Source organism: Xiphophorus hellerii, chromosome 7 (assembly GCF_003331165.1).
Source record: "Xiphophorus hellerii strain 12219 chromosome 7, Xiphophorus_hellerii-4.1, whole genome shotgun sequence".
NCBI classification, from domain to species: domain Eukaryota; kingdom Metazoa; phylum Chordata; class Actinopteri; order Cyprinodontiformes; family Poeciliidae; genus Xiphophorus; species Xiphophorus hellerii.
The window spans coordinates 8,917,429-8,944,187 of NC_045678.1; the positions used below are offsets into that span (position 1 = coordinate 8,917,429).

General features: G+C 39.9%; 1 protein-coding gene across 2 annotated transcripts; it reads left to right on the forward strand.

Annotated features, from left to right (window-relative positions):
• Nucleotides 1-65: 65 nt before the first annotated feature.
• Nucleotides 66-26,716, forward strand: trappc10 (trafficking protein particle complex subunit 10). 2 transcript variants are annotated; one of them, XM_032567954.1, is made up of 23 exons: nt 66-247; nt 5,027-5,108; nt 7,743-7,878; nt 12,356-12,555; nt 12,875-13,070; nt 13,181-13,292; nt 13,389-13,639; nt 13,731-13,877; nt 15,037-15,151; nt 15,516-15,592; nt 15,752-15,843; nt 16,118-16,258; nt 16,547-16,656; nt 17,102-17,634; nt 18,364-18,505; nt 19,364-19,522; nt 20,245-20,474; nt 20,832-20,932; nt 21,710-21,833; nt 22,075-22,239; nt 22,383-22,563; nt 23,628-23,822; nt 25,091-26,716. In XM_032567954.1, exons 1-23 carry the CDS (start codon nt 187-189, stop codon nt 25,336-25,338), a joined length of 3,798 nt encoding a protein of 1,265 aa, XP_032423845.1. In that variant the 5' UTR covers nt 66-186; the 3' UTR covers nt 25,339-26,716. The 2 variants fall into 2 exon arrangements, with proteins under 2 accessions (XP_032423845.1, XP_032423846.1); XM_032567955.1 differs by having other exon boundaries at nt 13,392-13,639.
• The last annotated feature ends 43 nt before the right edge of the window (nt 26,717-26,759 follow it).

Sequence of the window (26,759 nt, forward strand, 5' to 3'; positions counted from 1 at the left end):
TCAACGTTTCCTTCACCAAAACAAAAATGACAGACTGGCCCTTTAATGACGCAGGGCTTACGCACTTCCCGGAGGTGCAGTGGGGACGCAGGCCCCACCGATTCAACAGAGCCGCACAAAGAGGCACTTCCTAATAATAAAGCCCTGTTTGGAGGTTATTTTCATGGAGGACTACCCTTAAAACATATGGAGAGTCAAGAGGAAAAGCCAGTCATCTATACCATGGAAAACAAGCCGATTGTAACATGTAAGTGATTGATAAAACGAGACGGCCAGCTTCACTTTTCCTTCTCTTGACAGCTAGCCTGCTAGCTATATTCATTAGCTCTTTTTAGCTGAGCTGGCTGTCACCCTCAGCTTGTCTATGTGGCGACTTCGCTTCTACCTGTCCTATTTTAATACGTGCATAATAAGCACTCCGGCTGCTGTCTACAAATTGACCTCATAAAACATGGGACTTCTTTCAGCTAGCTAAGTAGCTTCGCCTTTTTAACAGGCCGAGCCGAGGATAGAAACGTCACGTCTATTTGCTGCAGTTTTGTGAAGGAGACCGTCCTGTTCACAGCTATCCTGCGACTGCTTTCTCTGCTAGCAGCTGGGACACTGTCGACCCACATGATGTTTGAGGCCATGTTACCATTCATAAATCCCTGAGTGTCTACTGGAAGCTTGTTACGAGGGGTTATTTTAGGAGGGAATGCCAGCTGCATCTCTCACCGCAGACTGCTCCATTTTTAGCGCCTCTCCCTGGACCGGGAGTACACAGAAATACTGGAAATCAGAGTAAGAAATGTAAAAGTCAACATGACGATAGACTGTTGGGATGTGGTGACAGATTTGGAAATGTGAAGCACATGGTGCCTGTGGGTAATCAAGTAAACACTCAGGTGGCACTGAGTTGGTTCATGTCTTTTGCAGTCAGTTTTGGTGACTGTGATGATAAATGACCTGTTTTAGGGAACTCAGCGAAAAAGCTGTCGATTTACTGACAAATTGAACCAGCAATAATTCAACCAGAGACCAGAATCTGCCCAGTTCCCTAGCTAAGAACTCATGCTAGTTTTTCATAATGTAAACACAATCAACACCATTTACTTTGTTGTACTTTTTTGTGGTTTGATTTGTAGGTTCTTGTAATTCTCTCATCTTGAGCTAGTTTGAATACTGCTATGCCTGTTAATAAATCTGCATTGTTATTAGTATTATTATTATTATTATTACAGATGGACCAAATTAGGGCTATACGACAATATAGGTAGGTGCAAATGACAATTTGGAGTTCAATAATTGCTGGCTAATATACTCCGAGTGTTATGAACTTGCATTTCTCATGCTAATGTCATATTTAGCCAGCCAGCCAGAGTCTCAAACCATGCTCACATGGGATACTACAGACCAAAATGCTTAATATTTCAGAGTGATGGACAGATGAGAAAGAGAGGAAATAAGAAAATAGGTTTTTATATCAATATTCTAGGGTTAAAAAAATGCAATGTCTGTTTTTTTCCAAGATAATGCAGCCCTAAAACAAATAAACAATTTTCTGAAAATGCCAATTTCAAAACTGCCAGACTCTAAGCCTCATTAGAGTACCCCAGGACACAATTTTTATGTGAGGACTTAAACAAAATCCTACTGGTTTTTACCATAGGTCACAATAAAAATATGCTGTTATTTGTAAAAACAAATTGTACTGCTGTGATTAGGCAAAACTAAATCTACTTAAGTAACCACAGCCAGAGTAGTCTAAACATTTTTTATTACTTCAACTGTTTAGATTTTTTTCTTCTAAAAATAGGGGCAATAAAACTGTTTCTTCTTATTGTAACTGTTATAAACTTTGTCTACACACACACACACAAAATACACCAAAGAAACAATATGTTTATAAAATGTTTAGTTTCTTATTTAAAATTTTTTTTATTTAATTATTTGCTGATTTTTTTATTAAACATACTGTATATATATTTTAAAATATATATGTATATCTTTACTTTTGTATAAAATAAGCATAAGTGGTTAAATGAAAAATCAGCAGAATATGCCTCTTTTTTTTTAGTTTTTTATCAGATTAAATGTCAGAGAAATTGATTACTGAAATAATTGCTCGCCGCAGCCCTGCATCATTTTATACTTCTGTTTTGTAAATTAGGCTCTTCCTAAATTAGCATGTAGAGAATTTAGCCGTATGATAGTGATATTAGGGTCACAGTTGTCAGACGCCGATCCAGCCAGTTCGTGTGTGTTATGCTCAGGCTTAGAGGTTCACTTGGACTTGGATCTCAAACGTGTTTGCCGTTTAGGGTTTGTGTTTGAACATTGACTATTGAAGCCTCCGTTTTTGGTTTGGGTCTACAGAAGTAGGGCCTTTCTAAAAGAAATGAAGAACGGCAAATCATTGTCGTTGGTCACCAGTGTTTCCAGTCAGGTAGTTTTCTGATTTAGAGTATCAGATTTTACAGACTCATACTAAACTGACCAAATAGTCTGTTCTCTGCCAAGTATACATTTCTGACTGTCAGCATGTGTTGTGATTCATAGTTTGTTGCTGTGTGGATAACGATCCGTACAGGTTTTAGTATTTTATTTCTTAAAAATAAAATAAAAATATATACTGGAGCTTTGTCTACATGTGAAATCATAACTTTGAAATTGCTCTTAGGTGCTATTTGGGATTTCTATTTTTTTCCATAATGACATAACTATATTTCTGGGTGATATGAGTGCATGAGTATCTCAATGCAGCTTAGTAGCCTCAAGTGTTTATACTTCCTCATCAGAATACAATGTTCCATCAGCATGAAATTCCCCACATAAATACTGTGATTTTTTTCCCCCCACTTAACTTAATTGTTTGTCCTCACAGAGAAACATACTTTGACCCAGAGTCCAGTAAGGTTTGACCTCTGTTAAAAAAGCTGCTATGATGTTCTGAAAACACTTGACCAGAAATGCTCGTAGCTTCGCCTCTTGTGTCTAAACTTGTATCTGACTCTACCGCTATAATTGTTGAAGTGGCACGCTGAAGTAAGCTTGCTTTCAAGTCGGGACATATTTCATTGCTGTTGCTGTTTGTTGCACAAAACTGTCCCGAAAATGCATTCATAAACTTGTTGGTTAGCTTTAAAAGTCATAAAATCAAATTACAAAACCTTTAACTTTTGCTTAGTCAGGACAACGGGGGATGTTTGAGCTGAGGTGAAAACATTTGTTGTAAGAGAAAATCCAGATTCATTAGATCATTGTTTTTTTTTTAAGAATTGGCTGTTTTAAAATGGCAACTACAGGGTGTTTTGCTAAGAACTCTGATGCAAATCTGGGGCATCCCTGTTATTACCACTGAGCTGTTTGTAAAATTTATTTTTCATGTGACAGCGGAGCCCATTGTCAACTCTGGGACTGTGAACCGTCCACATTGAAACTGTTGCAGGACTTTGGTATCTTTCTTTGTTTTAAGCAATATAACAATAAAAAATTATTTTAGATGCGAACTGGAGAAAATGTAGCTGTCCTGTTTGAAATGTATGGCGCTGTTTAAAGTCTGTTAGTCTGTGTCTGGTGCTCCACACATGGTTTTTACAACCCGAGTGCTTTTTATATCTACATTGTTCCAGGCCCGTTTGGTTTGATGACTGTTTTAATGAGAAGGGAACACGTTTAAACGGACGCCCGACCTGGAAGGCGTGTGAAACCTTTAGTGTTTTTAAGCCTGGATTATTTTCATTACTACACACTGTTAAACCTCAGATTTTTTTGTAGCAGCTACTTCACGAGTGGGCAGATTTATCTGACATCGCTCCTTGTAAGTAAGTAAGTTCTCATAGACTTTTAAAGGGATTTTAAGGCCAACACAAAGTAGCGCATAATTCTGTAATGGAAGCAAAATAATTACAATTATGGTTATTATTGTGATAACACTGTCTGTCTGGATTGCAATAAGAATAAGCTGATTATTAAGGTATTGTACATTCAAGGTCTTGTTGTCTGTAAAATAGCTGGTGATGCTTCTTGTTGTTTAATGCAGCATAAAAAGATTAAAAAGCTCAAGACTAAGGTGGTCAAGTCATAAGCTCCTTTCACAAAACACTTCAAGGAGGGATTAAGTCGCCTTTTGCAGTCTGGTAATAGACTGGGAATAGAGTTAAGTCCACCTCGGTTATATAGTCGCCATGTTGGTGTTTGTAATCACAGGCCGCTCCTGGCTAAACTCTATAGCTAACCAGCTTTGTAAGTCGAGGGAGTGATGGAGGGATTTTGTTCGCCGTTACTGTTTTTAGAAAAAAATGCAGAGATTTTATGCGTAGTACTGACGTCGATGTTGTTCTGTATTGCTGGCTATATTTTTTGCAGGACTGCAACTGACGATTTCTTTGCTAATTTGGATTAAACATTGGCACGTTCTACAAATTTTTCACACTGTAATAGCTAAGCAATTAAATTAAAATAATGGGAAAAAAATAATTGCAAAAGCCTGTTCTTTTAAATATATGAATTCAAAATAATATGCTCATTATTACTACATTTGATGAAGCTGATTGTCGTCCATGTTTGTCGACTTCTTCTTGCCTCTTAAAGTTTTAATGGTGGTTTGCAAACAACAAATTGGTGCATTACTGCCATCTACTGGTATGTTTTCCCATTATACAGTTGTCTCTGCCAGTTTGCCTGAGACTTTGATACGTTCAGGTGTCTTTTTGCTTGGTTTCTTTAATCAGAATTGTTTTTAAATCTGCAAAGGCCGTCAGTGTCTCCAAATGCAGTTTTTGCTTTAGGCTGCAGAGTGACCGTCTGGTGCGAAACTAAACCCAACTGTTCACTGCACATTCTTGAAAGGCTTGTTTAGCATGTTTGGATTCTCACTCCCTGTGTTCGCTTTATCTTTAGGAAAATTGTCTTTTGCAATTCTCCTGTGTTACTGACAGAAACGATTCTTTAAGTCTAAAAAGTGGAAGGAATAAAACAAATTTCTTCAAACACTTTTCTCAGTTTTCATTTTTGTTGTTGTTCTTGTCTCTCTTCCGTCCAGGTGCTGGAGACCAGAGCTTGTTCACGTCGCTCTTCACCTCATTGGCTCAGCAGCTTCCCAGGGAGCCAATGGAGTGGAGAAGGTGAGTTTTGGTTAAATCCATGAGCAAAACATCAGGAAAAATATAAAGAGCATCTTTCTTTGTCTTTTGTCAAAGGTAAGAAAATAAGACAGTCCAGTGTTTAAAGATTTAGCCATGCAGTTGGTGAAGAGAAAGAGTTTGTTTGTTTATTTTAGTTTTGCTCATGTGGAAAAACCTGATGTAAGTCAGGTCAGAGATCATTTCCGCTCCCTTGTTACTTTCTGACAGAAGTTTATTATTGATGCTCTGGGAGGGTCATTTATGTTGGAGGACTTTTCCTCTGACAAAGCTACGCGTTACGGGTTTTTGCCACAAAACGTTCCCTACTGCAAACTCAGTGGTCTTAAAGGAGGATAGAGTAGACAAAAGAAGGTTGTTCGGGAAGCTAGGTCGCTTTTCTTACAACTCCATAAAATAGACACTGCTCTCTGCAGATATAGGCTGTTTGGATCTTCTTCTGTTTCATTTTCTGGAGTTGCTTAGCATATTTCCAACCTGTGAGCAACGTTTAAGCTTCAGAACAGTACATGTTACTCGCTCAGTTGATTTTATCTGGCAGTAGAGTCTCAGTAGCTGTGAAAGTTCAATTAGGTGCAGGTTAACGAAGCAGGGTGTTGGAAGAGTTGCTCACTGAGGAAATCTTTTCTGGATTGGAAGTGATAATCGCTTATTCTGCCTTCAATGAACCACAAGTGATGCAGTGAGCATAGAAATAGAAGTATTTTTAACCTTTTTAGCATTTTTTTTTTTTTTTTGGAAGTTGTTAAAAAATATATTAAAAATGTATTGAGTTTAGGTACAATAGTTGCAGAATTATATCATGCACGTTAATTTTTTTGTTTTTTAATGTTTTGACATGAGAATAAAGCCCATTGTCGAATAACCAATAGGAATCATTGGTGCCGGATGGCATTAGTGCTTTCAATATGAGAACCTCAAGCCTATTGCAAGTTAGATTTGTGCAAAAATTCAGTTTTCAATGTTGAAAGTACCAACAAGTAGTTCAACGTAATATATGTAGCTGCTTCATCCTCTGTCTACCAACCAACACTAATGTTGCACCCAATATTAAGATTGTATCTAGTGTTTTTATAGGTCGCGGTTAACAAAGTAGACAGCTCTCTGCTAATTGGTGTCACAGACAAATTACAGTTTGCAGCTTTCAGACTTAAAAGATACAGGAAGCTGTTTGGGTAATGCTATATTGTGAAGGCTTGGAGGAAGTTGTCTTTCAGTTTATTTGCTACGGGGGGAAAAAGGCATATTATTTTTACTAGTTGTACATATCGTCGTTGTTTTAAGGATTGCACTGCCGATCTGGTAGCCTTTTGGGCTTCCCTTGAAGAGAAGTGGCCTCAGTTTACTGGCTAGGATCAAGAAATGGTTCCTATGGGAATGGCTTGAGACCTGATTACAAAAGGCCAATTCAGCAAAGCAACGTCACACTGGAGTAAAAGTGGTGAAACCTGTTTTTAGTTTTCAGCCTTTTCAGGGTTCAGATTTCAAAGCTGTAATAACAAAATGCATTGTTAAAATGAGGATGGATTTCTTTGAGATCAGCAAATATGGGAGCCGGTGTCCTCACCATGAGTTTTATAAACCCGACTGGTTGCATTGAACGTGGTCTGCATGAATGTGACACTGAAGTTATTTATGTTGGCGTGGTCGAAACTAGCGTTACCGCACTTCTGGTTAAAGTGGTAAGAACGAAAGCATTTGCTACCGGTAACAGCAGCACATTGTTTTGTTTTTTTCCTTTTTTTTTTTATCAGTATATCATTCATAATGACATTAATTTGAAAGAACAATAAGGAATGTAGGAATGCTAGCAATCACGTCATTTATGAATAGATATGCACTCATACTGAGGCCCAATCTAATACTTTAAATACTAATATGTTAAAATAAATGCCATGTTTGCCGTTAAAAGGGTTTTAAAAAGACATCTTTAATAACAATGACCTTTTCCTGCTGCTTTTGGATGGTCTGTCTGTAAATATTGCTAATGTTAATGCTGGCTTGTTTATTTTCTGTTTTCATATGAATCATTGAGCGTACAGCACATGACATGTTTCAGTGTGGTTCCAGGTAATAATGTGGGCATAGACTCCTTCAAAAACTGACTTTGGTTTGAACGTTGTAGAATTGAAGGACTAGTGTTTCAGCTGCTCTTTACAGAAAGCTCTGAAACCAAAGCCTCACACAGGCTGGAAGCTGCAGCAGCCATTATAGTCTCTGTTTTCCAATTATTGTCACTGTAAAGGGTTTAAAACAGTGAGAACTCATGTTAGACAAACAAAATGATGTAAAGTGCAGAAGAAAATGGGTTGTGTATCTGGATCGGATTGGGAAATCCTCAGTTCATACTCATTGTTTCACAATTTAGACACAAAAAAGGTATTGCACATAATAAATATTCTCAAATTGTGATTGTTTTTTATTTATTTGAGAAGCTAACAAGTAGCTAATCAAACCTTTAAGCATTTATAGAGTAATATTTCAAAGACAAGCCTGACAGAGTGACGATTCCGATGGTATATCATCATCAGATGTTGTCATTTAATGAACATCTTGATTTTTCATTGCCACAGAAGTGAAATGAGGCCGTGAAACTCTGCTTTGTCTGCTGTGCAGGACTTACGGCCGCGCACCAAAAATGATCCACCTTGAAGCTAATTTTGTCCAGTTTAAGGAGGAGCTGCTCCCCAAGGAGGGCAACAAGGCTCTTCTCACGTTCCCCTTCCTCCACATCTACTGGACCGACTGCTGTGTGAGTAGACTCAAACACACACACTCAGGCACACACGCACACAATAACTCTGCTCTGTTTATTTCGAGGAACAATTGCTATAATTGCTTCCATAGTCCTCTCTTGCTTAAAGATCTGGAACTTTGTAATTGAATAAAAAAACAAATAAAAACTTGTTCTTTGTTTTTTTCTATTATAATTATTGGTTAATGAAATTAGTATTTGACACCAACCGAGAGCATGGCACACCCATGGGAGGACTTGTGGTTAGTCATGTTCTAAACTTTTTACTTTGCAGTCTTACAATAAAAAGCCTATTTTTAGCAGTTCTCAGCTGCTGGGTCTTGATAAAATCCTTAGCACTTTGTGAAATGGGAGGAATGACGTGGTTGTTTACGCTCCAGCTTAGAACAACCATCTGTATAAAATAGGGCTGTTGTAAACGAATATTTTAGTAATCGAGTAATCTATCGATTATTCTTACGATTAATCGAGTAATCGGATAAATTGATAAAATATTGGTAACTCTAGCATAATACCAGTGTTACTATTGGATATCAACATCAGTCCAATTTTTCATATTTGAGCATCCCTAGCAGTAACCTTTTTGTAGTTTAGGAAATTAACCTGTAACAATAATAGCTCACTTTCTAAGTTAACCTGAAGAAAAGTTATACAAATATGTAATATTTACGAGAAAATGCTAATACGGGGAAAGGGGGATGAAAAAACAGTAGTTTCCCTGCCAAAATGGGAGACTTGACAGGTATGCCTTGCCCGCCCATTTATAGCTTTTGTGTCAATGTTAGCAATGGGATTTGACACCTTCGTTCGTCACAGTCAGAAACTCAGCTTCCAGCCATGTACCGCCATGATGCGCTCCGCCACCCGTTTGTTGAGACCTGGATGATATGAAATTTATTGTGCGGTTCGTCCGTAAAGTTACACTTATACTGTAAGCATCAGCTACTCAGCCGCTCGCCGTGTTCAGTCTATCTGCTCACCTGTATAAATACTCCTGCAACCTCTTCCTGCTGTTCGCTCTGAACCAGCAGCTCCCGGAAGAGAAAAGCTGCCGTACTCCAGGCATCGCGTCAGTCATTTTAAGGATGCTTATTGGTCCCCGAAAAACGATGAAAAGCCGGACATTATTATTAATCAACAAAATCCCCCAGGCCGAACTTGAAAATTGGTCATTATGCTGCTAACACTTAGCTTCCGTCAACAACTCAGAGGCAGAAGTGAGAGCACTGCGCAGCAAATAATGTTCCAGCGCGGAACACGGTTCTCTAAATAATAAAACATTAATTAACGAAGCTTCGAGGCAGATCCATTTTCCTCGAGGAATTTTAATAATCAAGGTACTCGAATCATTCGAGGAATCGTTTCAACCCTAGAATACAATGTGTCATAGACCGGTTTGTATGCAAAACATGCAGAGACAGAATTTAGAGTCCATCTTTCAGGAAATCTTTCTGGCTGTGTCAGTGTTTGTGAAGAGAGTTAAATGTGTCGGTCTCATTGATGATTTAAGCAGTCGTGACTTGAACAATATAGAAAAAGTCAAGTTTTCAACTCTGCCGCTAGTTTATCCACTTGTCAGCCTGCATTCATGTCCCTTCGTAAAGGGGCCACAGAGTGGCGAACAACACAGAGGGGGGCAGGAACCTGCTGCTGCCGACTGAGCGTTCGGTTTAGTTAAGGAAGTGCTGTCACCAGCTTGTGACTCATGATGTTTCACAACAGCTATGCCTGTAGTGTTGGAAAAATAAACCTAAGCTGCGATTTACTTTAAAGCTTATAAGAATTAGATGTTCACCTCCCAAAATTAGTCAACAAACAGGCCAAAGAGTGTCTCAGCAGCTCATTTTGGTTTGATAAAACAATGTCAGACTTGTAGTTTTGCTAATATTGTGAGAATTAATATACAATTTCTTTTCTTTCTTTTTCTTTTGCTTTCAAATTGATTTGTTTTACTGAACCTTAAAAGGTATTCATACTCCCTCATAATTCTGTGATGCCGCAATTGATTTTTTTTTGTTATTGTACTGTCCAGTGGCACCCCCAGAAAATTGTCATAGCTGCTCAGAGTTGATGGGAAGATGAATGGAGATTATAAATACTGGTAGAAAACAGGGTAGAGGATGCAAAGGCCTTTAAACAGGAGCTGCTTCTTCCAACAAGCTGCCACCACTAAGCAGAGCTACAGTGGAGTAGTTTAGCTTAAGCATATTAATTAATTAAAGGAAACACGTCAATTGTTAAAAAAAATTAAATAAAATCACAATTTTCAGTAAAAGGTTTTTGCGCTAGGAGCAGATGCTTTTTCAGGTGTATCAAAATTATTGTATTTCGTAAAACCACAACGGAAACACAACGAGTCGTGATCAACAACCGGATGTTACTACTGCCAGAAAAGGAGGAGAATGGTGCCGTTGAATGTTTTTCTTTTGTTAAATGATTTATTACATGTGATTTATTTGCATTTCTTATTTAATGGGAACACTGCTAGTGTAAAACTGTGTTTTACTTTCACGTTAGCAGAATACCGACAAAGGTTTTATAATGGAACTGCAGCTACAATCTAACAAAAACTCTGCTAAATTTCTAAAGAACGGACAAAAATTGAAATCTAGATGTGCAAAGCAGGTAGAGAAAAACACGCCAAGAAGTCTTGCAGATACAACCACAGAGCACACTTTGGGCGGATTTATTAATAAAAACATTGAAGCTCATGAATGAATTTCTTTCCACTGCATGAATATCCAAAGTTTTGTGTTGGTCTGTCACTTACAATCCCAGTAAAATACATAGAATGTGATGAAATGTGGTTGCAATGCGCCAAAAATGTGAAAAAGTTTAAGGTGTGTGAATACTTTTGAAAGACGCTGCAAAGATAATTTTTGTGCCCTTGCATTCAAGCTCAGCAGTCAGGTTTTTGCAGTTTCAACCCGCTCAGGGTGTTTTACTTTTTCATGTTTCTGTATGACATTTTACATCTCTTAAATCATCTTCATGTCACAACTTAATGTCACAGCTGTAAATGTCTACATCGCTTTTTGTAATGTCATCCGTTAGAGAAGATAAAAAGCTGAAAATTTTGACTTTTTGCACCATTCTAGCTTTCAGTGCTTTGGAACGTCTGCCGCTGCCATTTGTTTTCCTCCAAGACGAAGCACATTTTCACCTCACTCCATGCCAGGGCTGATAGGAACAGGTGTGTTTGTGTCTCTAACTGAGCTGTGGACAGCGCAGGCTTCAAAACTACACCAATTAACTTGATAAGAAACCTCTTTATCTGTGTGACACGAGCGCCTCCGTCTGCTAAAACCAAACACTAATTCAGCTTCCAATCCGACCAGGGAGCAGCACAAACACGAGACCCAGTCGCTGGAAAGTCAGGCGGATTTAATCACATCTCGTTAATTAAAACCATCTTCAGGTTGCCATGCCTACAGTCTTAAAGAAGCAAACACATTTTTATGCATTGTGTTGCAAAATTAACTTTGTGCTTCACAACATCTTTTTGTGATCATCACTAACTGGTCGCAGACATTTAGCAACACTCTGCAGACTGCCGCTTGCTTGTTTCGGTTTCAAAACACTATCTCCCGTTTCTCCTCCTCCCCGTCGACGGTTACATAAGTGACTCATATCATCATATTCAACCCCTCCAACTCTTCCAAGCAAATTGGAGCAGACGCCGCCCCGAGGCATCGGCCGAGTCACGGTACTTGATGCAGGAAGTCCCGGTCACAACATTCACATCAGTTGTTTTACAGAGAAGTAGGTTTAGTTCAGAGAAGCTGAGCAGCATTGCTTTTGTTGCTTCCACTGTCCAATTAGCTTAACTTTTCTAATGCACAATCCCCTAACTGAAGCTCACATTTGTTTTTCCTGATAGTTCATGCTAACATATAATTATTTTGACCCTGCTTTAGAAGACGCGCAACGCTACTCAAAACATATATTTCACAATCCTTTAAATATATTACTCCAACTCATTTGCTCTTTTTGTTAAAACTATATGTAGACATGAAACTTTTTTTTTTGTCCCCAATATAAATTTGATCAATTAATTCATATAAAAGGAGTCTCTACCAAATATTGAGTTTTTAGAAATGAGCAATCCTTTCAGAGACCTGACCTAAAAAGCAGGGCCAGCCCCGAAAAAAAAAGCCGGTGGAAAAGCTCCGAAAGCGAGCAGAGCCGAGGAAAAGGGGCGTAACAGGCAACAGAAACGAGCATCTTCTTGACATGTAGTGTAAATTCAATTTCATATACTGGAAAATTCATATTATACCCTCTTTAGATAAATCCTCATTGCACATCTAATCAATCCCTCAAGAACAAAATATGTACTATTTGGTGGCAGTTATCACTGCAAATCGATCCGTGTTTTTCCTCTCGCTTTTTATTAGTCGTAACGATACGGCCGATTAGCGCAAGTGAACGTCCACTGACCGCCTGGCTAACAAAATCTGTGCCTCTCGTGCAGGACACGGAAACGTACAAGAGCTCAGTGAAGGAGGACATGATGCGCTGGCAGAACACGCTGCGGAGTCACAGCTCGGCGGACTGGGTCATCATAGCCGTGGAAACCAACGACACCAAGAAGAAGAACAAGCCCAACATCCTGCCTCGCTCGTCCATCGTGGACAAGATCCGCAGCGACTTCTGCAACAAGCAGAACGACAGGTAGGAAAGCTTCCCCATTTCAAACGGGTCGGTTCAGATAAAAGGAGTCCGAAAACGAGCAACGGTAGCGCATCGACTTCCCATCGTTGTCAATCCGCACTTCCTTGTTTTGTTGCGCTCACATTTTGAGCTTCCGCCTCCGTTTCTGTCCTGTCAACACAGACAACGTTTGGTGTTTTTGTTTCATCCTTTAAATTGTTGGCGCAAAGAGAGAGCAGAAGCGCTCACTTGTTTCTCCTTCTCGACAATTCTTCAGTCGTAGAATCAGAATAAGTCCAGCTGACCTGCAAATGCATCAAATTCTCTTTGTTACAAACAGGTGCGTGGTTCTGTCGGACCCTCTGAAGGACTCGTCCCGGTCCCTGGAGTCCTGGAATTCCCTGCTGTTGAAGCTGCGCACTCTCCTCCTCATGTCGTTCACCAAAAACCTCGGGCGGTTTGAAGACGACATGCGTACGCTCCGAGAGAAACGCACTCAGCCCGGCTGGAGCTTCTGTGAATATTTCATGGTTCAGGTATCCCAGCGTATTGCACTATCTCTATCTGTTGAGATGGAGTTTTGTTTTGTTTTTTCTTCTGTCATTCATGCGCATGTTCAGCCTCTTTAATGCCTGTGAATGTCTAGGAGGAGCTGGCCTTTGTTTTTGAGATGCTGCAGCAGTTTGAAGACGCCTTGGTCCAGTATGATGAACTAGACGCTCTTTTCACTCAGTACGTCCTGAACTTCGGCGCAGGAGGTGAGTTGTCTCCACCAGTCCGTGTTTTTTTTTTTCCTCACTTTTACAATCAGGAGTGGGGCGTCGTTTTATTTTCGACCGGCTTGTGTTTGTCAGCAGACACGGCCAACTGGCTGGGGTCGTTCTGCGCCCCGGTGCGCAACTGGAGCGGCCTGCTGCTGCGGCGGCCCATCGACATGGAGAAGAGGGACAGCATCCAGCGCGGAGAGGCCAGCCTGTTGGACCTGAGGAGCTACCTGTTCTCTCGGCAATGCACTTTACTGATCTTCCTGCAGAGACCCTGGGAGGTCACGCAGAGAGCCTTAGAGCTGCTCCACAACTGCGTGCAGGAACTGCGCCTGCTGGAGGTAAACTGAGCCCGGTTTCTTCTTCACGACTTTACACGCCGTTTTGCCGCACAGCTCCTCCTAGAACGCTTTTTTTCTCGACCTCGTGCAGGTGTCTGTGATAGACGGGGCGCTGGACTGCTGGGTGTTTCTCAGCTGCTTGGAGGTTCTGCACCGGATCGAGGGCTGCTGTGATCAGGCACAGCTAGCTGCCAACTGCTCCCATACTGTCGGACTCTGGGCCTACGCTACAGACAAGGTGAAGCATAATGTTAGATATTTGTATAAATGATTTAATCTTTCGTTTACCGTAAGAGTGGGGAATTTATCAGATTGAGTTTGGTAAAGATACGTAATAGTTGGAGTGGAAGAGGAAAAAGATGCAGTAGGTACAGACGGAAAAAGATTTGGAGAGACAGATTAAAGGAAAAATATTTATATAATTTAAGAGAGATGTAAAATGATGTAAAACATTTTCAAGTTTGTTTTTTTTTCCTTGGAAACAAAACTTACCTCTGACGTTTTCTTGCTGTTAGGCTATAAACATCACAATAAAAGCTCTTCCTGTTTCCTTCTTTCAAACACTCCTTTATTTACTTACTACACATTGCATCTTTTATTGTTTGTTTTTATAAATTTTGAACATCTTTACTATTTAGAATTAAGGACAAAGATTTAAAATATGTATTCACAAAATGGGTTTCCAATACTATCAGAAATCCTCCAGCTTACAATGAGAAGAAACCCTCCAAACCATATTTAGTGCTACATATGTTGACAATATGAAAGCAGGGACAAACAGGTTTATACTTAGTTATTAAAAGCGTGATCCAGTCAGAAATCTTATTTGCTTTCTTAAAGCATAAATGTTATGTAGATATTACATTTGAAAATTCCAAATATAAATCAGCCTTTAGCAGTTTTTTATATGACAAATTGACCACAACATGATTAAAGGACAGCTTAATAAATATTAAAATATTGAAAGGTAATTATCAAATTTTATGTAACAATTTTGGTCCCAGGACAAACTGTATAGATCTGAAATCCTAGCCTGCAGAGATCTCGTGTTAGAGCTGCACTGCATGTGGATTTGATGAGAAAATGTTTATTTCGGCCATTAGAAGCGTTAGGCTCCCCTCTGAATTGGGGTGATACGCTTGACACCTGACCTTGAAGAAGGACTTGTGAACATCTTCGATCTCTACAAACAACATGCAACAATTGAGCATATTTTTTCTGTGTAGTCATTAAAACCTATCTGTTCTTCTTTTCTCAATTTGTTTTACAGAAGCAGAGCGAAATTCTTATTGACTAAAGAAGCATTTTTGTTGTTATCTGATTAAAATGTAAAAAGGGGAAGACAAAAAAAACTACCCAAACAATAAAAGCATCCCCTTCTTTTGTTGTTGTTGTAGCTGAAGAGTTTGGGTGAACTCTGCGGCCTGGTTTCAAAAAACGGGCCGACGTCCGAGGACCTGAACAGGACCGTGGATCTGCTGGCAGGACTCGGGGATGAGAGGCCAGAAACTGGTGAGCTTGAACCTATAGATGTAGCACTGAAATAAAAAATAAAAAAACATTCTTAGATTTCCAGGTTAAGCTTATTTGCTGCTTCTAATTGGGACAGTTTTGGGGGTTTTTTTACATCATTTTGCAGCAGCGGCCCAGTGAGCCTCCTTTAGATTCAGTCTAGCTGATTCGGGACAAGAGTTTGATTTCTTCTATTTATCTCTCCAGCTCATGGTTATTTTAACTTGGATATCAATTTGAAAAAAAAAAGAAACAAGCTGTAGGAAAGCTTAATACCTGGTTGTAGAAATGAAACTAAAACCTGCTTGACTTTGGTTTAAATTGGAGAAAAGTAACAGTGTTTCTCTCAAATGTCTATTCACAGTCAACAGCTTGCAGAGTCCTTACAAAAAGCTGAAAGAAGCCTTGTCGTCCGTCGAGGCTTTCGAAAGGCACTATCTCGTAAGTCCGTCTCACTCTAACCTCTTGGTGTATTTCATTGGAAAATATTGCTCCAGCTGTCCCATCGATATATTTTCTGATGTAACGTCCTTGAAACATTGGATCTAATTTTTTCTCTCTCCATTCCAACACCTCCTTGTTGGCTCTCTGTTGCATCAGGAACTTTCTCATGCTGCTATGGAAATGTACCAGGCCATCGGCCGGCTGCGGTCCGCCAGGCTGGTGGGGAAGAGCCTGGCTGAGTTCTACATGTAAGGAAGTTTGGGAGTAATGTAATGTACTCTGACTATGTATATTGGTGTGCGGTTATACCAGAAAAATTTATTTAAAGTAAAGAAATAACTTGGTTTTTTTTATCTAAATTCATAGATTTGGTATTAATTATTGACTTAGTTAATGAATTTGAAGCATTTTAGAGTAGGGGAAAGTTTTTTCACACTGTAAATTATGTATTCTTTTCTACAAAAAAAAAAAAAAAAGGCGACATGTTTTGTTTGCTTACCCGTCTGCGTGGGTCTTTGACAGGAGGAAGGGAGACCCTGAGCGGGCGGAAACCTTTCTGCAGGAAGCTTTGAAGTCGTACGCATCGGAGGGATGGAGTCTTCCTGTGACGCACACCAGGAAGCAGATCGCTGAGTGTCAGAAACTGCTGGGCAGAACTGAAGAGTATCCTGGGCTAGTGACTAACGTCAACTAAAACACACCACTTGTTTCTGCATTTTTGGTATTTGTATCAATTAGCATTAACAAATACCGTTCGCTATTGATCCGTGGAGGTAAAGCTTCCTCCACTGTGTTTTATGATTTTATGTCTACATGCAAGAGTAAAGAATTATGCACATCTAATTAATGAAAAAACAATTAGAAAAGTTTTGGTAGGGTCATTAGACCGAGAAAGATTACCTTTTAAAGTAGGCGTTATTTATTATGTGGTTTCCTTGACAACAACTGCAGCTACTTGCAAACCAGTGCCTTGCTGGCCGGTGATGTGAATCTCTCCACGGAGGAGAGGAAGCACTTTTGTCAGGAAATTCTCACTTTTGCTGGCAGGTCCGGAAACCAATGTAAGTAATCAGTCATGGATATGAAAAATATTAAAGAGCATTGGTGTGTTTTTAATCAGTTTGTAACAGGTCAAGTGCCTTTATTTAAACATCTGTTTCTGCTTTGTTTTAATGTGGAATCTAATGAAATTAGTTTGTTAAACACTCAGTTGAGTTTTCATTAATGTGGCATTTAGCGAACATATCAGCATGTGTAGGCAGAAAGCAGAAAGGCAAAGATAAATGGTGAGGAAACAAAGTTACTGCTGGAGGTGCAGTAACTCTACGATAAATCCGTTTTGGCCAACTGTAATCGGTGAACCCCTGGTTTTTGCAAATGGACAGATTAAGGAACTTCTCCTGCATGTATATTCTGAACAGGACTGATTTCAGTGGCGCACAGTTATTAAAAAGCACAAAAGTTTCTCCCTCTCCTCACTTGTATTTTCTTTCCCATCTTCCGCAGCTCACAAAGTGACTCTCAGCATGAATGTCTTTGCTCAGCTAACGCGGCTACAGTTCCACCCAGCGGCCGCTTCGGTTCACTCCGGAGCCGTGCTGCAGGTGGAGCTCACTCTGAGGTGCCTGATGCCCGTTTCAGTGCGCATTCAGCAGCTGGCTGCTAGCATTCACTTTGACATCGATCACGGAGGGACTCACGGGAGGTCCAAGGGGACACTGAGGAACTCAAACCAAGGGACAATAGAGTTTAAACAGGGCAACTCATCAGCAGGCCCGCCCTCCTCCGCGGCTGCTGGTCCCACGCTAGAAATGGACGAGATTCAGGACAGGAGTCCCTCGGACAATTCTCTCAACTCCGTAGGAGTGGTGTGCAAAAACACCCACCTGATCATTCGCCGCCGTGAAAACGGCTCGCCGCCGGAGACGTCCAACTGTGTCAGCCCGCCTGCTGTGGCCATGAAGGAAGGAGGACAGATGCTGAAGGTGCAGAATGTCACGTTAGAGCCCGGAAACAACAGCATCACCTTGACAGCACCCGTAAGGAGGTTTTTGGTCTTTCTTTTGAACATTTACTTCTTTAAAGTATGTTAAAAGTATATTCAGACGACAGAGTGTTTAGGCCCGGCTACAAAAATAAATAAGCCAATTATGAGAATGCAGTCATTTTATGTAAATTCATATGACAGAATATTGGGGCCAAGCTAAGAAAAAATATGAAAACAAAGTAATATTCTGATTAAAAAAAGTTGTACAAGAATTAAGTCATAATGTTAATAGAATAAAGTTGTACGACAGTAATAATCCCAAAAAACGTTGCAACACTACGATAAAAATGCTGTAGTAATACAACAAGAAAGAAGTCAGAGTAATATGAGAATAAAGTCTTAATAATTTGAGAATAAAGTTTAATATTATTAGAAAAAGTCAGAATATTATGCAAAAAAAAGTTGTAATAACAATGAGGAACGTAGAGCATCCTAGTATTGATTTCACATCAGCATCAAATTATTATTATTATTATTATCATCAGTTGCAGGATTGTTGGAAACAAATGTGCAAACTACGTTGGTCAGGATTTCAAAAACTATCAAAATGTACATTATCAATAAAACAACTTTTTTTTTCCAAGTAATTTAATGACTTATAATATTATATTTTCATAAGAAAAAAAAATATTGATCAAAATGGAAGATGTTGTTCATCATTTTCTCGGTCCTCCACATTTTGCCCATTTATTCTCTGCTTTCCTCTGATTTTGCTCCACAGAGTGGACAGCCGGGAACTTACATGTTACGGCAGCTGTGCGCCACTGTGGGTGAAGTGCAGTTTGTGCTGTCTCATATCTACCCATCGGTCCGATATGAAGTATATTCTCAGGAGCCCCAGCTCACCGTGGAGCCACTTTCAGGTCTGAATTTATGTTGTATGAGTAAAATCCAACCCCTGCTATATGACACCAAAATACATGCTATCAAATAAGTAGTTATTTTCATGAAACTTTAAACCTGACGGGTTGTAAACAGGTTAAAACATCCCAAGTCAGTCTTTCTCAAACTGTGGTCCCCGGACCGCTGGTGGTCCGCGGGGGGGCCTCCTAGTGGTCCGCGAGGTACTGCATGTAAACGACCGTTTATTTGCCGTGACGTCAGCTCAAAGTGCGACGCTACAGCTAGCTTACCAAAGGATTGTGTTCAAAATAATAATGAAAGCTGGCTTAAAACCGGGTTACTCAAAAGAAAAGCTGCAGATACCGGTGAAAAGAAAACAACTCCAGGAATATTATATGATCAGAGGAAGCTAAGTTACAGCTGCTGAGTGTTGATGTGTCGTTCACTAGCGATTGGATTCCTTTGAACGGCTCTATGCGGTGAGCGGTTAGGAGTCGACTCAGTCTGAACTGTTCCTTGTTTTTTATGACTTTACTCGGTAATGAATGGTGCTCTGCTTACACGTCCACAGCTGTTATTATTTTTAGTTCATTAAATGATTAAATTCAATTAATTAAATACAATTAATACATGTAATTTATTGAAATGGGTGGATTTTTTTTTTTTTAATGGTGCAGGAAACAATTTTTTGTTTCTGCTAAAGCAAGTCAAGTCTCAGAAAGACTGTCCTAAGTGAACAGGCTGCTTTATAAATTCACATTCTGCAGAATGAAATGAACTCTAACTCACTATAACGAGGCGTTTTGGTTCCACTAGAGGCCAAAAGCGTTCTGTCCTGTCGTTCTCTTGCTCACTGTGCTTCTGGTTGGTGTCTGCAGAGCCTCTGTTGGCGGGGATGGCTCAGTTGGTGAAATTCACCCTGCTGACAGGTCACTACACTGTGAAGAAAGGAGACGCTCTGCAGCTCAGCAACACGGAAACCATGCCCATCCTGCCCTCCTCCAGCTGCACGGCCCGCATCAGCAGCCCAGAGGCTGGTCAGTAACAGCAGCCGCTCATCGCTGATGCAGTTTAACATGTTCTCAGATTTGATTCGGTCTTTTCCAGCATCATACAAGATGCATACAGGTGCTTGAAGTCCTGGTAAATGCTTGAATTTTTGTTAGGTGGTTTGAAGGTTTGGAAAATGCTTGATCTTGATATTCAGATCTGTGTAGTTGAAATAAATATTTTGCATGTTAAACGTATTGAAATCGAAGGATTTGTTTTTATTGTTTTGTTCTTGGACCACTCAGGTGTATAGCATATGTGTGAAAGACATTTCAAAACATACAATTTAGCTTTATTTTAGTTTACTTTGTGTCTGCTATGTAGAATACTACAAGAAGTCATTATTATTAACAGTGATAAATGATATCTGTTAATCATGACTTGAGACTGACTTTTTTTTTTTTAGTTCATTTGTATTGTTTTTATCTCTAAAGTGTGGTACTGAAAAAATGTGAAAACTCACCTCGAAAATGCTTGAATGTTACTTTGGGGAAACTACATCAACCCCAGATACATTTTATTTTTTCTCTCTTTTCATTTTTGAAAAATTTTTGAAAAATTTTATCGGGATAAAATTAGAGGATTTTTTTCAGAAAAGTCACTTAACTTTTTTTTTTTTTTTTTTTCCCCTGAAGCTGTAGATTTTTTACATTTTGTCAAAATCCCTTCACATTGTCATTCCTCCTCTTGTTTGTTTATTTTTAACTAGAGTTGGTGGGTGAAAGCGTCTTGTCCATCCAGTCGTCTGAAAAGGTGACGAGCATCAGCCTACCTCCCACCCCGCCCTACCACGTTCTGGAGTTCCAGCTCGAGGTTTTGTGCATCATCCCGTCCGGGTCCGAGCGGCCGGCCAACGAGAGGCTGACCAACGGGGAGGTGCGCCATCGACCTCGCAGCTACAGTCATCCCGACACACCCATGACCGCCATTGACCAAAGGGTGAGGAACACAACATTTCATGTTCTTGTGTTTTTCTAGCGCTCTGCTGCAGGAGTGTGATTTTCCTTTAAGGACATAAAGTTGCTGCTGTGGCCTCCTAGTTATTTTACATTGAGAAACTGAATGCAGTTTGCTCAAATTAACACGCCAGAGTCACGCCAAGAAACCAGAGTTTCTTGTTTTAACTCAACCTAGACGTATTGCAGCGGGTCGTCAGTACCAGAGATTAGAGCCTTCTGATATTCGGTATTTCTTTAGCATTTAATCAGGAAATGTCTGAGAAACTGAGACGATGACAAGTGGAAAGGAAACAACTTTGTTTTTGTTTTTTTTAAACAGTGTAGTTTCTGTCCACAGATGTCTATCGACTGTCCATGGTCGATCTACTCCACCCTGCTCGCCCTTACCTTCTACATCCCCTTCAAGACCAAACACTCACTCCTTTCCGCTGGCAACAGGTGAGGCAGCACGATTGTAGAATAATCTGTCATCCAGATAAAAATGTTTATGGGATTATGTTTGGGCTGCAACGAATGAGTGTTTTAGTATTTGATTATTCTATCTGTTATTTGACGATTAATCAGGTAAAGATTCTGCAGATTTCTCATTTAATCTTTTTTTTATACATTATTAGAACATTAATACATGCCAATAAACAAATAATTTAATTATTTTTTTAAATTAAGAAAATAAACATTGTATTGCCTTATACAAGAACATCATTCCTTTAGTGTGCTCTTGGCCGTCTATAAAAGGATGCATCTGCTGCTAAATAAATACTTGTTAAAAGCTCAGCTCTTGACTTAACATCAATACAGTGTATAGCTGATCTGGTGATTCATTTTTTGGATTAAACGATTGATAATTGGATGCAAAAGGTGCTTTTTTTTTAATGAGTTTGAAGCAGATGAAGCTAAAACTGACACCAGGAGTTCTGGGTAAAACAAATATACAGAAAAGGAAGATTTTTTAAATTTCATATGCAAAATGTAAATATTTTTGTACAGTTTTAGCATAATTTCTGCTCTGATTGTTTTTCTTTTAGCAAATGGCCTGCTCTAGAGTTTTTAATACTCCAGTTAGCAATTGACTACTGATTTTTCAACAATCGATCAATCACAATTAATCCGATTAATCGTTTCAGCCCTAGATTATATTTTGGTAAAAATAGCAAATACGTAGAATTCTGCATTTTCTTGGACTTACCTTTACCTCTGTCCTCTGTGACGCCACAGAAAGTACATCCAGGTGTGTGTGCAGAACGTGTCAGATATGAACTTCACCCTGGCAGACATGAAACTGACAGAGAAGCAACACTCATCGTTGGAACTACAATCCTTTAACACTAAAACAAATCAGGTGAGAAAGAAGGTTTTTCTTAAATGTAAACGGAGAGAAGAACAGTTCAACTTTCCATATAAAGGCTGTAACACATTAGCCAAATTATCCTGTTGAGCCAAAAGCTCCATTCAGACTTTTGTAGTGATCAGAAAGTCCTTTTTGTGAAAGCATTTCCAGAAGTGTCCGACGATCAGGACCTGGACATGATTGATGCCTTACATCTGTTGATAGTGCTTTCTTCTCCCCCCCCCCCTTCTAGCTTCTGTGCAGCAAGCACAGCGTGTTCTGCTTGTGGGAGGTGAGGTGGAAGGACGATCTGCCCTCGTGTCTACAGTGTGTTTTCTCTGCCAACTTCAGTCCGCCTAACCAAGACAGCTCTGCCTTCAAACCGTTCCACTACCAGTTCCAGCTGGAGAGAGTCACTGTGAGTCACTGAGCCGTTTTCTTTTCCTCCTTCTTCTTCTTCTTCCTCCTGTGGCCTGAACGCTCGAGTAGTACTGTCACTATTGTAAATAAAGATTGCAGAAAGAGAAAATGACGACCCGGCCTCTTGTTTCCTGCTGTCAGACATTGTACAGCGTGAGAGCGGAGATCCTGCCCCCCGCGGGGGAGCAGCACTGCCGCTCCGGTTTGGTCTGCGAGCTGGAGGTGTGTATAACACGACTGACTGAGCCCTCAGAGGGAGAGGTAGCCGAGGACAGCAAGACTGACACGGATGGACTCAAAACCACCAGGCTTATGTATGAAGGTGAGTCGGCAGCAGGGTTTTCCTCAAGGAGAACACAACCTTGTCATCTAAATAAAAGCGGCATGAATCGGATGATGGTGAATTAGCTTAGCTTGGATTTCGCTTTTCTTTAACACTAAGCTGATGGTTGGAGCCAAATGCTAAATTTTTATTCACACAGGACATTGCATTGAATATCATTTTCACTTTATGTTGGTCTGTCACAAAATCCCCAATACATAAGCTGAAGTTTGAAGTGATTAGGGATGAAACTATTAGTCAGATTAATCGTGGTTAATTGAGTTTTGAAATAATCGTCTGCTAATTTAACAATCGATTAATCGTTATCTTTGGTATACAGACTCATAAATAAGGCCGTCAGAGCAGTAAGTAAGCCAAAACTCTACAAAAAAAATATCGATTTTGCATCTAAGATAAAACAACAACATCTTTTTAAATATGTTTTACCCAGAACCCTTTAAGTGGCATCATTTTGGCATCACAAGGTTCAAATCCTGCTAAAAAATAATAATAAAAAAAATGATTAAGCACTTTTTGTTATCCAACTTTTAATCAGTAAATGCAAAAATGTATCAAATAATTTACAAACGATCAGTCGTACACAATAACAGGAACGCTGCTATTGCATTTTAGCCATTAAAATATACATTTTTCTTTATTTAAAATGGAATTGAATTGTTTATTTGGACCTTGTAATGTATTTCTAATATCTAATATTGTATAAAAACGACTCAAGAGGTTAAAAAACCTCCATGGAATTAAAATTTTTCTATCCAATTAATCATCCGAATAATCGATTATTAAAATAATCATTGGTTGCAGCCCCAGAAGGGATGACGACACGTGAAAAACGACACACTAAAAATGTTTGCAAGCGACTAGATTCTGAGAAGTGATCATTTTATGGTACAAATGATCTGATTAAATAAATCTCAAATTATACATCCGTAAATAATAATATAGATAAGCCCACCACTGTAGGGGAACATTTGAAATGCTGCAAACGTCGCTGAAGAAGAGCAGGGACTGAATGAAGGCTGACTGCTGTGTGTTTGTGTCCGCAGTGGCCGACAGCAGCAGCAACTGGGCCGTGTGTGGGAAGAGTTCAGGGATGGTGCTGATGCCTCTCAGGGTCAACGCCGCCCACAAGGTGCAGATCGAGGTCATGCCCCTGTTCGCTGGCCACCTGCCCTTCCCCAAAATCAAAGTCCTCAAGTACCTCCCTCACAACGCTGCGGCGGCCATCCAGCCGGACCCCGGTGAGACCCCACAGGAAGTAAAGCCTCTGTAACGCCAGACCGATCTAATCCGTTTTATCGATTAATCAAATTTTGGGGGGTTTTCAAGATTTAATTTTGAGAAAATCTGGATTTTTTTTTTTTTTCTTCCCTCACCAATGCACTCCTTGCCTTTGTATAGTTCAGAGTGATATCAGCACATTTAAGACCTATCATCTTGTCTTAAGATGACAGGTTTAAAATAGAAGCTTTAAGCTTCTATTTATTTGTACTGTGAGTTCATGTCATTTCTACGATAAAGTGGCCAAGATTTTGTTTAATTACAAGAATAAAAATCATAATATTACCAGAGTAAAGTTGTAATATTAGACTTTATAGAAGTTAAAGTAGTAATTTTAGTACTTTATTTGGTTTATTTTTCTGCAAAATAAAAAACTAAGCAGAGGATTGTTGAGCATCTTGTGGAGTTATACGTTGGGATACGTTTTACAGTCAAGGAAATAATTATTCTCCTAACACATCAGCTTCGCAGTACTAGTATCAGGACTTTGAAACAACTGTGAACTTTTAAGATGGTTTCTGGTAAAATTGCATCTTTTTTCAGCTAACATTATCTTGTAATTGAACAAAAATTCTCACAGCATGATCCCTAACACTCCTTCATTCAAATCACAGCAGGGAATCTTCAAAATAAGCATTTGTAATTTCTTTATAGAAAAGAAATTACAAACGACTAAGGCGAACATAAAAAAAAAAAGAAGAAATTAAAATTAAAACTCAGATCTGTTATCGTCCAGCTCTAGTTATAAAATACATACAGTACAGACCAAAAGTTTGGACACACCTTTTAATTCAACGAGTTTCCTTTATTTTCATGACTATTGACATTGTAGATTCACACTGAAGGCATCAAAACTATGAATAACAAACAAAAAAGTGTAAAACAACTGAAAATAGCCCTTATATTCTAGTTTCTTCAAAGTAGCAACCTTTTGCTGTGATTACTGCTTTGCACACACTCTGCATTTTCTTGATGAGCTTCAAGAGGTAGTCACCTGAAATGGTTTTCACTTCATAGGTGTGCCCTGTCAGGTTAATAAGTGGGATTTCTTGCCTTATAAATAGTCATGAAAATAAAGAAAACCCATTGAATTAGAAGGTGTGTCCAAACTTTTGGTCTGTACTGTATATATATTTTTTCACTGATTCAGCAGGGAGGATGTTGTTCATCCTCCGACTTGTGCTGACCCTTTTTTAATGTCCCTCTCTCCTCCCCCCGCCGCCCGCAGACAGCTGCGTGGAGAACGACAGCCTGTCCCTGCTGGACAAGGCGCTGGACGACCAGGGGGACACGGCGAGCATCCGCAGCCGCGGCAGCGTCCACTCGGTGGGCAGCAGCGACCAGCAGCAGAGGGGCGTGGCCATGCCGCGCCTGGAGCCCTTCAGTCCGGGACAGGTGTTCAACAACAGCCACTCGCAGCAGGTGCTGGTGCTGCCCACCGCCGACGACCACATCATGGAGGTCAACGCCACATGACCCTGGGGGTGAAGACTCCTTCCTGTCATCTCTGGACGAACTCGTCTGAGCCTCCGGAGCTTGTCCGGGCCTGGGTCCGCGCCGAACGCCGCCGACGCAGACTCTCTCCCCACCTCCCCCCCCTTTCCGTCTACGCATGAAACGTTCACTTCACTGGAAACACGACGGACTGCACAGTGAAGAGCCAACGCCACCCGACGACGAGTTGAAATAAAATCGTGCTCCTTGCCATACTTTGTACATATCTCATTGAATGGATTTATAGATATAAATATATAAATATATATATGAACTGGAGAATCAAATCTGCGCCTGTCGTGCTATTTTGAACTAAAGGAAAATAATCCTGATCGTCTCATGTCGCACCAAAGCTCTCGATGTTTGTACGCCATGATCTGCTACTGAAGTACCGTCACGCTGAGTGGGCGTGGCCTGCTAGAAGTGCCGCTCTGGACCTCTTTTTGGCTTTATGTGTGTTTGAGATATTTGCCTCCATCGCTACAATTAAGTTAAAATATTTCTTTTCTCATCCTCGCCGACTCTTCTGCTCCACTACTCTCAAGTGTTTCCTCATCACGTACCTTAAAGCGGGAGAATAAGATTTAGGATTACGCCCCTGAGCGATTATTATGAGTAATAACAGTAAAGAGACAGCGCCTCGTACTGAATATTTTTTAAAAAAACACGTTGTGGAAGTTACGCAGTTAAATTTATGTCCATTTTGAGTAAATACTGCTATATTTCTAGCTGATGTTCCATTAAAATAAGTCATTCTCATTTAACTAATGATAATAAATGAGAGGGGAAAAAGGCTGAGTTTGAACTTTTAAAAATAAAACAAATATTCCAAGTTCAGTTTGTAGTGTTCAAAAGTTAGTTTTTAAATACCCCTGAGAATTCTGTGACATTTTCTTTTCTACTAAATTAAGCTAAAAATCAACTCAAAAGTCTCTCATTTAAACCCAGTGAGAAAATAAGAAGCTTAGACTGATGAGGCGGTGTGTGTTTTTCTTGCTTTGCTGTGGCTCTGTGTCTCTGTAGGTGTGTGTGTGTGTGTGAGTGATCAGGGCAGACTTCTACAGCGGGATCAGCCAGCGGGCGGTACAGTCGGTCTTCATGTGCATATTTATTTGCTGTGTGCACATGCGCGTGTCGCTGAACCTGTCCTATGCACACATGCTGCTGATCCGCGATGATCTAATGAGAGAAATGGGGAACTCTACGATTTGTTTTCTTCTTTTCTTTTCTTTTTTTGGGGAAAGAATGAATGTCAGCGACTTCCGCCCTGCCCCTCGACCCTCTGCTGTATTCTGACCTCTGTACATACTGATCTGTACATAATGATTGAAATTAAAAAGGATATTTGATGCCAACTGTACTAAACAGGAAAAACAAAACATTGAATCGGTTTTGGTTGGTTG